At 37.0% G+C, this 11886-nt stretch overlaps 1 protein-coding gene across 1 annotated transcript; it reads left to right on the top strand.

The window, feature by feature from the left end:
* The first annotated feature begins 1112 nt into the window (after positions 1-1112).
* Positions 1113-4979, top strand: prlh2r (prolactin releasing hormone 2 receptor). Its single transcript, XM_081720999.1, has one exon. It carries the CDS (start codon positions 1217-1219, stop codon positions 2351-2353), a length of 1137 nt encoding a protein of 378 aa, XP_081577125.1. The 5' UTR covers positions 1113-1216; the 3' UTR covers positions 2354-4979.
* The last annotated feature ends 6907 nt before the right edge of the window (positions 4980-11886 follow it).

Raw genomic sequence — 11886 nt, 5'->3', positions numbered from 1 at the left:
ACAAACACTTGTTCATTGCCTATGAAAATTAATGATATGCTTATCAAACAAAACATTAAACGTTCTTAAAGGTGCACCATTGCCCGTAGAAGTATAAATATATGTATTAATACAAATATTTGAATTAACTATTATTTAATTAAGCAATACTCATTCCAGCAGTTTTTAAAAGGGCTTCTGCATCTTAATTCTAATACTATTATATTACTCTTTGTCATTTTTGAGTATAGCAGGGCTCTCCAACAGCATAATCCTCAGGTCTTTTTTTAATTAGCCACACTCTAAAATGTCATGTGTATTTAACTCCAAAATCAAGAAAGAACCATTTGATAAATGTGCTTAGATTAACAGCTATTATCTGAACAAAGAAATGTTGATTCGGCAGTCATCTTTATGAACCATTTCAACCACTTCTGTAGGAGATGCAGCCTTGAGTAGAATAATTATTCTAACAATGGAATGTTCATTGTCTTTGGTTTGGGCAGAGAAGTGGAATGTCTGAATGAAAGCTAAAAGGCCCTGGAGTTCTCTGTGGAACCATATTCTCTTGCACCTGGCAATGAGCAGTTCAACTTCAAAAATTGCACACATGATATGAAAGGCTTTTATAGCCCTTTCAGGAGAAGTCTCAGGCACATGTCTAACCAATATGTCTAGTAAAGAAGTCAAGCGTTAGCCATTTGGAATGGCAACGATTACCAATTCACAAGCAAGGTACCATTTGACCATTCATAGAATTTCATAACAAAGGGGTTCCTGCTATGACTAATGCACATGGGCTTGCTGAAATGATGGAAAAGAGTAAGACTTATTCTTAGACCTACCATTAAGCAGTGTGAAGCACATCATTATAAAGCACACTCCATTCACAAAATTATTTAACAATGTTTACTGTGCATCACTGAAATAATTGCTAAATAACACTGGAACATGCTCCCTCTGGGAATTTAGTAGTAAAGTCATTTAATTTTTGCCAGCAGCTGTGTTCATCTAATCCATTTTGTAATTGAAGCAGTTTATAAGGGCTTTGCTTTTGAGAACCATAAATGACCTCTTTGTCAGTCATCCATTTAACACCTGACCTCTTCATTGCTCATGACTTTCTTTAATCCAATAACATGGTAAAACCATGCATTTTTTAATGTACTCTATATTTTAATTTCAACTCTTAATATTCTTCTGCACACTTTCTCATAGCTGTGCACCACATACTACGATGAATATGGATGATCTCCTGAATAGATCTTGGAAGAACGCAACATTCACCGTATCTGCTCCCCCTCCCCATTCACCTTCCTCCTTCAGTGGGCTGGACCTTCTGATGGAGCTAAAGCCAATCTTTGTCCCTCTTTATGCAATGTTGGTCCTGGTCGCCTGCTCAGGAAATCTCTTCCTCCTTTTCCTCATTGGACTGAACAGAAAGCTTCACAGCACGACCAACTTCCTGATTGGAAACCTGGCCCTGGCCGACTTGGTGATGTGCCTCTTCTGTGTACCCCTGACTGCATTCTACGCCTTCGATGAGCACGGCTGGGTCTTTGGCCATTTCCTGTGCCATTTTGTGACACTTATGCAGACAGCTACCGTCTTTGCTGCGGTTCTGTCCCTGACAGCCATCGCCGTGGACCGCTATGTCGTGGTCGCCTACCCCATTCGCCACCGTGGAGGATGTCACTTCCGAGCAGGGTTAGTGGTGAGCATATGGCTCTGTGCCCTGGCCATGTCTACACCTGCTGCTCTCCACACGGTGTACCTGGATCTGAGCGCCACAGGCCACCACATGGCTGTGTGCGAGGAGTTCTGGCAAGAACAGGAGCTCGGACGCTTCATCTACTCTTGCTTCTTTCTGCTCCTCTCCTATTTTGTCCCTCTCGCAGCCGTGTCCATATCCTACTGTGCCATCTCTTGCCACCTTCAGTACAGGGTGACGCCTGACCTCGTAGCTGCAACCCCCTCAAACCAAGAGAAATGGGGTCGTAAGAGGGGCAAGACATTTCGTCTGCTGATGGTGTCTGTGCTGTGTTTTGCCTTCTCTTGGCTCCCCCTGCAAGTGGTCAACCTCATCCGTGACCTGGACACTGACTTCACAATCCTGAGCAAGAGCCATGTCAATGTGGTCCAGGTCTCCTGCCATTTGCTGGCAATGAGCTCAGCGTGCTTCAACCCCTTCATTTACGCTTCCCTGCATGACAAGTTCCTGTCCTACCTGTGCCGACGCAGATTCCACAGAGGGGGGCAGCATCGGGCTCAGAGCAGCTCAACCACCTCAGGCCGTGTGTCCCGCCTGCACACCTGCACCACTGTGGCTGATATTCCCATGACTGCTGGCAAGATGAAACATGATGGAGTCTGATCTCTGCCAACCAGGCAGGGACTTTTTCTGTGTCCCTACAGAGCTGATTGGTGCCTGTATACATGTGTATTTCAATGAGAGTACACACTATTTTTGAGCCAACAGAAAAAGTGCAGGCTGAAACACAATGTTTGTTAAAAATGTGATGATAACAAACCATTAGTTTGCCAGGCAGTAAAATATTTTTTCCCACTCATGTAACACAGTGAATTTTAGTTGGTGTTGACTTTATAGATGCTGTGCAGAACTTGAAGTAACTTTGCAAAACATTTTTACTGCTTTAAAAGATTTGGTACTGTTAATGTATATTCTGGTACAGATTACTGATTACTTGCATTGTGTTCAAAATTACTGTGGGCAAAACTAAAGTCCAAAACCATAACTAATCAAGTACAAGTCCAATTCCAAGTCTAAGACCAGGTGAGATTCAATGCGAGACGCAGACCATAATAAGCTAGGTGGCAAGTCCCTGTCAAAAGTGAGACCAGAATAACAAAGTTTTTACCTTAAAATATTTTTTAATAGCGATCATCCATCATTAAACAGTTCGGATATTCTGTGGTCTCAGATAACTTACTGTATTGAAGAGGGCAAAAATGGTTTAGGGATAAAAACAAAAACTTCACATACAGGAACAGAAAGCTAAAAAAAGAACCAGAAAATAACATATGCACATGAATGGCCTACCATCCAAACATTGGGGTAATCATCTAGTGCATTAGCTAGTTAACATTCAATAGCATTGATAGGGTACTTCTGAGTATGCTCATAGCAGATTATTGTGTATGCATACATAATTGGATTTTTTATTTATTGTTTATCTATTTATTATTAAATGAAATCCAGCTGGTATTTACCATATTAAACTATACGTGAATTCTAATTGCTTTTTGGGGGGGTGAACAGAAATATTTTATCAATTCTAATAATGTATGGCTGTTACATGTATTATTCTACTACCCAGCCCTGATGATTTATTAGCAAATAGTCTGGGTTTTACTCATTAGTGTTGCATGGCTGTACCTTTTATGTATGTGTGGTATTAGCTTCTATTTGTTACAAGTATTCTAACAAATTGCAAATTACAAACAGGTGACTTTAATACAGAACTACTTTGCTTTCAATTAATGTTAATAATTGATTAATTAATCAAATAGCAGAGAATTTGTTCAAAGATTTTATTCTGAAATCATTTCAACGTATATATTTTTCACTCAGATAGCTATATAACATTAAACAAGTTTAAACAAGTGAAGGATACCAAACAGATAAATAGTCATATTTTCTACTTTGACAAATAGTTATTAAAAAGTGTGTTGGACAGACTACTTCAAGCCTTTGAAGAGGGGTAGAGGAGGACCTCTCTCTCTCTTTCCTTTCCTTTTTCCTAAAGGACATAAACTGATTGAGCAGGATATTGTGGCATTCTCATGGACAATGGGCTCATCAGGGGAAGCTGAAAGGGGCATGGTGAGGACTCCCATAATGCCATGCACCTCTGCGCAGTTTTATTTAGTTAAAATTTTATGTTTCCATGTTTAGTAAAAATTGTTTATTTATATATGTGTGTTTGGTTTGGTCGTGTCTCTTTTAGTTCAGCTAGTGGTTAGGAGTATGTCATCTTTGTATTGTGTTTGTCTTTTGGTTGTTCTCGCCCATCTTTCCAATGAGTTATGGTCTTTTCACCTTTGCTGTTGCACTTTTTAAATAAAGAGCGTGTTCATTTTGAATTAAGATGGTGTCTTGAGACTCCTCTTCACTGATGCTACAATGTTTTATTTATTTTTTTAAATTCAAATCTTTGAAGGTTTCAGAGGAACAAGCAACTAAATTAACTCCTGCTAGAGGAAGCACAGGCTGCAAGAAAATAAATAATTCTAAATATAACTAATAGATCCCATGGACCAGTTGTACTTTAAAGCGTAGTTGCAATAGGGTGGGGGTTGTGTTTTTGAGTTATTGAGTGTGTGTGTGTGTGTGTGTGTGTGTGTGTGTGTGTGTGTGTGTGTGTGTGTGTGCAGTTACCAAAAGATCTAGTATTGCATTTTCTACTTTGAAAAAAATCATAGAACCTGGTAAGGGAAAACATGTACGATCTGTCAGATCTAAATTTAATAGCATAGTAGTGCTAAAGCAAGTATAATATGCTCTCTTTTTGTGGTGTGCATTAGTACTCTGATTCAGCTTTTTAAACAAGCTGTAGCCTGTCTATTATGTTTTTAGTTACCAAACTTAAGGAAAGCATTACAATAGTGTGAAAGAGCATTACATGAGAACAGATGCTTGTTACCATACTGTTTCAAGGCAACTTCTTAGCATTGTGCACTGTGGGAGCAAGACTTAGGCTGTGCTCCCTTTTGAAGAAAGGCAATCTTTATGCCCTACATAAGTAAAAGTTGATAGGCTTTTGCGAATGTATAACAAATTTAGTGGTTTTCACATAATAAAGAGAATGATACACAACAGACATTTGAAAATGAGATTTCACCAAGATGCATAAAACTTGGGTGTCAGGTGGAATGTGTCTGCTCAATCAGTGATTAATTATAAGGGAAACAAAGCTATCAGCCAGGTGTCTCATAAGATATTCATGACAATCACTGATTTGAAATGTACAATCAGTGAACTGAAATGTACATTCTTGGTCTTTTTACTGATTTTATCTTTTGATTTATCTTATTGGTTAGGATTTAAAGACTCCAGCGGTCTACCACACACTTCAGTACACCTATATTGTAATATTTTAAAGTATTGCTGTTTTAGTATACTTCATTTTCCAAAGGCTTCAAAGGAGACCTTTGATAGAAAAAATATAAATCAAGCATCAATCCCCATATCTGACTTTCCAGTCATGGTCTTAGAGAGCTCTCATTTCATTATCCGAGTCCTTGAAGAACATAAGCCAAGAACAAACACTTAGAAGAAGGAAGTGGCCAATCAATGTATCTTTGTGTAGCTAGAGGTAGAGCACAAGGCTGTAAAAGCTATCCATGGATTGTCTGCAGTCTGCCTTTCTCTAGGGTTCTCACTAAACTAGTGTAAATTACCTTTCTGCATGAAAGGATCTGGAGACACCTTCCAATGATCTAACATAAGTCATATTCTGTACTTGCACATGCAATATATGCACATATTATTGGAATTACAGGTTCAGAGTAAGAGATCAACAAATGGATGGAGTATGACCTGTCAGACACTGTATACACATTGTCTGTAACACAATTAATAACTTGAAGGCAAACTTAGACATTTGCAGAGGCCTTTTGCAAAGGTTACAATGACTTTTTTCTATCTTGTACTGCTAATCTTTTGTTTGGAAAACCCACATTTGCAGTTTTAGTAGTTGAAATAATCTCTCATTAAAAAAGAAATACTCAACAGATTCCCTTTGATGACTGACAGTATAGAGTATAAGTAGGAATGCTCACTTCCTGTGCTATGTGAATGATAATTTTGAGCCTAGTTATTTCAAGGTGCTGAAACTTGATGACATGCTGAAATAATAACAATTTGGCCTTAATTACAAGACAATTGAGGAGCACCTTGTAGGCTTTATGTAATATCCATGTGAACCCTTCTAAAAAGATGAAATGTAAATTAGAAGCTGACAGTAGATGGTATAGGCTCTGAGCAGAAGTAGATGCTGACCAGCTAAAGGGCATCTATTATAGTCTAGACTAAGTAGGCTCCTCACTTTTCTTCCACCCCCAGCTTCCTGTCCACAGTGCCACTTCAGAATGCATATGCAGCTCATGCTTCACATGCTAATACCTCTCCTCTTAGACTGAATGCCATGCCAGGCACACAGTTTGCATGGATATAAGCAAGTATGCAGACAAGAAACTAGATTAGGGGTTATGTGCAGCAAATTAGTGTAGTTTGTTATCCAAATAGCTGAGAGACAAGAATTCATGGATCGTTTAGGTATCCAACCATATATGTTTGAGCCTGCATTGGAGGATTATTTCAGTTCGCCTAGCTAGCTAACCAGTAGACCCAGTGCTCTGCTGTAAACATCTTAGCTAATGAAGCTAACTTGACAACTAATATTATTGTGTTATAACATTTTTGCTAATCATCTGCAGGCCCACTTTACCTAAAATTGTGTGGAAATATGGCATTTGTTTGTTTTTTTAAACATTAACTATCAAACAGTGGTCAAGTGTGGTGATGGATTTAAGATAACAAAGCTTTAATTTCATGGATGCCATCCACTGCTGTGGTACAGTGAACAGTTTAGAAACCACTGGACAATATAATTTCTAAGGCAAAGTATACCTTGAATATAAACACTGTCTATAAAGAAGTCATAAACTTCAGATAACTTTTTATCATTGACAATCTGAACAAATAATTTACATCCGATTCAAGCACAGTCATGTCACATCATGTTAGCAAAGGCATATCATGCCTTGATTTTCTAATAATGTGTTTAACCAAAATTATCCACTTACTCAATAAATAAACTGCAAACAGTGCTCTTGTTAAATTTAAAGCTTACTATACAAGGATAAGCTTTTAAAGTAATTTGGTGAGCTTTTTAAAGGGAGAGTTTGGTGACTTAAGATGACAATAATGCACATACATATAGAAAAGACTATATGGTGCTCACTGTGGCCTCTTCAGATAACTCTGAGCAAAATATTGTCTTTCAAACATAAAATTATCAATGCAAAGTAATTTTGTACACTTTATTCATTCATCAAAAAGAGATTTCTCCGCCTTCTCCGCAAGATTCTTCCCTATCTACACATTAAAATGAGCAAATCAACACCATCATGGCCACATTTTCAAACTTCTCCTGACAGCCGAATGCCAGTCAGCAAAGTCACACAGGTCATGCTTGCCAGTTTCATCCCCTCCACTCATGGGCAACATTTCTTGCAACAATCTTTGCTCCCATACCAATTATATGGACTGTGCTTGTCAGTGAGGCTCCAAGTCTTGAGCATAGGGCTCTGTAATCACACTGAGGGCTGATCCCTAGTAAAAGGAACAAGCTCCTCTGATTGAAACCTGTGGCACGACTCCATAACCATGCTTGCTGGGGGGGCTCCTGTAATGAGCAGCCTAGCAAAGGGCATAGGAGGGAGCTCATGGTTGGAGACGGCATTCCTTATTAATTTTCCCTAATTTATATTAGTCACCTGGTGTTTCTTGGAGGGTGCATTGCAGTGTGTACAGTGAGAGACAGTGTTAGCACTGCTTCACATAGTACATTAATGCCGCTTGTAACAAAGCATGCGACGGTGAAGCTTTGGCAGATGCATGACAAACTAATGAATGGGGCTAGGGACTTGGGAGATGGGTTGGTTGCTGAGGTTGTTAAAACAGCAGTGCAAGACTGGTGTGAAAGTATTATCCTTTCTTTGAGCTTACCAGCAGGTTGCAATAATGAATAAAAAAGCAGCCTTTCTGTTACTTTGAGCCACGAAAGCATGCCTCACACAGATATGATGATCTTTTACTGTTGTCAAGACAGATCCATTACTGGATGGAAATTGCTTTCTAATTAAAAAGCACACTCATCAGCCTTACACCATCTTCCATACTGGTTTAGATAAGGTGAAGCAAATAATTTTGAAATCAGATTTCCTTATCATATTGACTAGAATACATACATACGCAACCAATGGATCATACTCAAGTACCAGCTTCTAAAATAGTCATAACGGATACCTGAACTTCTCTCAGGCATTTAATTGTTTTGTACTATATTTGTGATTTGCCCATTTATCCAGAAACAATCATATTCTTGTTACATTGGAGAACATGATATTTTAATTCCATGGAGTGTGAAAACTGTCACCCCAACACGCCAGCAAATGATTCATTCACCACTTCACCACTGCCACTAACACTGTCTCACATCTCCTCAAAAACAGTATGAACTGATTAACCATAATTCCCCATAAGCAAGGCTTTGCAATTATTCTACCATACTTGTCTAATAGGCTCCACTTACCATTTTAAAGGGGAATAAAAAACTCTATTAATAAAACTCAACAACATTTGCAGCTTTGTTTAGATCTATCAGAACTAAGTGGACAATGAATATTCATGATTTTGCTGTATCTCTTTCATGAACTGAAATAGATAAGATACATATAATTCATAACAGCACATTAAATGAAGCAGTGATAACTTTAGTTGTGGTTGCTGAGGGGTTTGAAGAGGGGAAAACAGAAATTATCCCAGTGACATTTACATTTGGCCTTTTATCACAGATCAAAAGACAAAATCTAAAGTCTTGTGTTGGGAAAAGTAGAATGTTGTAGAGAAAATACAAAGGACATGCAGACCGTTCCTATTTAAAAAAAAATCAAAATTTAAGATGTGAGACAAGAAAGAAATAATGAATAAAACTGTTTAAAAAAACAGTAATCATTATCATTATTATGAATAATAATTAAAAAAAAAAGTTTACATTTTAAGTATCAATTTTTCTGTTCAGTGACTGGATGCTTCGTTGATTTATCTTATAGCTTCACTGCAGCCTGCCAGGACTGATTGCATTTTGAGCTGGGCTGAGGCAAAGCCCATCAGGGATTGCAGTCATTATGACAAAAATAAAAGATTGCATAGTCAAGGTTGTGCTCATAGTTTTAATCTTCCTTCTTACATGACTTGAAATTAAATTTTATGATTTAAAAATAAACAAGCTATGGGAATACTTTTCAGTTCTTGGCATACAAAATGCAGGCAATACAGTCTGTTACATAGCTGATATTAGAAAAAGTTTATTTAAACATCTTCATAGGCTTGCCTAAATGTAAATGCTGTATAAAAAGTGGTGGCCTAGTGGCAAGCTTTTAAAGTTATTTGTCTTAAAACTACTGGGAGGAAAAAAATCTGCAAGGATGCATTCATGAATTGAACAACTCTAGGTAACATCTAAACACTTGCTGGGCAGTAATCAAATAATAGACTATAAAGGCAAGTGGAATGAGACAAACAAAACAGAAGCACTCCATTCATAATTTCTTATCGACCACATGCACACAGTTATGCATTCAAATTGTTTCCATGACATTTAAATCCACACTAGTTGACGGAGCAGAAAGAATGTTATGAATATTCATGAGCTTTCTGATTAATCATGATGCCTGTTGAGTCCTTGACGGTGAAGTTTTGGCTCAGTGAAAGCCCCAAATGAGACCAATCCCTCAAAATTGGAGTAAAGTAGAAAAAATATATATGAATTGGCAGCATCAGTCAGGTTTGGAAACAGGGTGAAGGGCAAATGAAGTCATCATAGAATTATTTTTTCCATAACTGCACTTTACAATATAGAATGTCCTCACTAAGCCAGTGCAATTCAAATTCATAAACATTTCTGCTGTTATGGTCTAGGCCTGACTTTTATACACCTGTCAAAAAATGTATGCACTGCCTTAATGATGTCTCTGAAAGGTTCAGAAAATATATTAACAGAGTTATATTTTCATTCAGATGAGACATTTTCTGGAGGTCTAGGTTTCTAGTTTCTGGTGAATAACATTTCTTGGGATTACAAACAAGTAAAATGGCCTTCTAAAAATTACACTTAAAAGTGGTTATACAGCCCACAGAAAGTCATTCACACACCATCATCTGACTCAAGAGTTGATATTTACGGTATACTGGAGCAAATAAAACTATGTGTTCTTTAAGGCATTCTTTAAAGCAGGTATAAGTTTATTGGCATTCAGCGGCATTTCTGGGAGTTCTGCTTTGTAGTCTATGCCTCAGACCAGTAATTTCACCTGGATTTCAAAATGATTATCAGAATGTTCTGAGAGAATCTCTGGGGCTTGACCATAGCCAAAGTCACAGATTATAAAGAAAATTAATGCACTTCTTTCCAACTGAAACATTTGAATAGTGGTTCCATTATGTAATATTTGTTTATTACTTATTAGCTAGGCAAGGTTTTTTACTTGTCCTCATGTGAACCAAACCCTCAACCTTGATAAGGAATGTGCATAATCCTTTGTTTTATCTTTTTGAAGAGGCATGGAAACTAAGTTTTATATTCAAGTTGTAATGGTCAATTAAATAGTCATATAAATTAAAATGTTACTATAGTCAGTTACAAAATAACTACTCCTTGCATTTGTGTGGCACTGTATATGGAATGGTGGTACCCTTTTTGTGAAAAGAATGCCAAGTGTTTCAGCATTAAGCAACCTATTCTCAAAGCTCTAGCAGATTACTCATCCTGCATTCTGACACTCTCTTGATCTCTCTTTGAATTCAATCTTAAACTCTCCTCTTAGAAGTCATGTGTGTTCACATTGAAAATGGCTGGAAGAACTGTACAAAATCAATTAATGATTGGAATAGACTATCAAAATGTGTTTTAAACTATTTAATCCAGTGTTGACCCAGCCCATATCAGAGGCCAGTCTGAACAGCCTGTTCTGTATTAGTTTCCAACAAGACCTTAGGCAGGAAAGCAACTCTAATGTACTGTTCTTAGAACACAACTTAACTCAGAGATGAAGGAATGGCAATCAAAAGTACACCTTACATTTGAGCCCATGCACATTCTACAAAATAAAAACAATAATATAAAGCATTATTGCAAGTTTTATTTTTAAATGCCCAAGCATAAATAAAAAGGTAAAAGGTAAGTGTAAATAAAGCATATTTAGCATTTTAATGTAAAGGTTGTACAAAATCAAAAACTAAAAAAGGGAAAATGGCTGATATATGTTTTTTGCTCATTTATAGAACTCTGTCTTTGTGAATTTGATTACTATACATCTAATATTATTTTTATTCTTGCCTCTGAAATTAAGAAAATAAAGAAAAGGATGTTTGCATTTTTTCAAATGTTGGTTTGCAGGGGTTTGGAATCTCTGTTTTATAGAATCTCCACAGATAAAACTGGCTTTATAACACAGTGCTTCTCTATGGGAACATACAAGACTTATATAATTTAACTTATATAAGCTATATAACTTAATATTCCCATGAAACTCTGCAAGCTCTGACTTTTTTCCTATGTGCAATTGACACTGTTGAGTAATAGCTTGTGATTTAGGCTTGGATGATATTATTAAATGGCAAATAGAGAGGTCTATTTGATACTACAAATGGCAACCCATTTGCACTCATTAGAGCAAAGAACCAAACAGGAAGAGACTGATTTGTAGACTGTACTATTTTTTCTTTTTTCAACCAGCTTTATGAATCATATTCTTATTCGTAAATTAATCTATTAATATTTGACTAGATGCTTTGAGAAAGGAATACAACAGCAATAAACAAAGGAGATATATCTGTCTCTATGTCTTATATTCTGTATTTCTAGCATTGTATATTCAGGACATGAATCTTCTAAAATGCCAGCTTTGCCTCTCATTATGAAAATTCCCTCCTCACCCTCTATTTACATATTGATTCACAATAGTCACCCGTGTACACTACAGACAAATGTTTCCCCTGAGATACAATTATAGTTCAGATTGCAATGCAACAATAAGATCATAAGCAAACAAACCGATCTAGAATAGTATGTTTAAACTGGTCTTAGACCAGTATTTCAT

The sequence above is a fragment of the Electrophorus electricus genome, chromosome 10, assembly GCF_041902795.1.
Source record: "Electrophorus electricus isolate QZ-2024a chromosome 10, ASM4190279v1, whole genome shotgun sequence".
Taxonomy (NCBI): Eukaryota; Metazoa; Chordata; class Actinopteri; order Gymnotiformes; family Gymnotidae; genus Electrophorus; species Electrophorus electricus.
The sequence above is the reverse complement of the archived record's forward strand: the minus strand, read 5'-3'. Positions and strand labels throughout refer to the sequence as shown.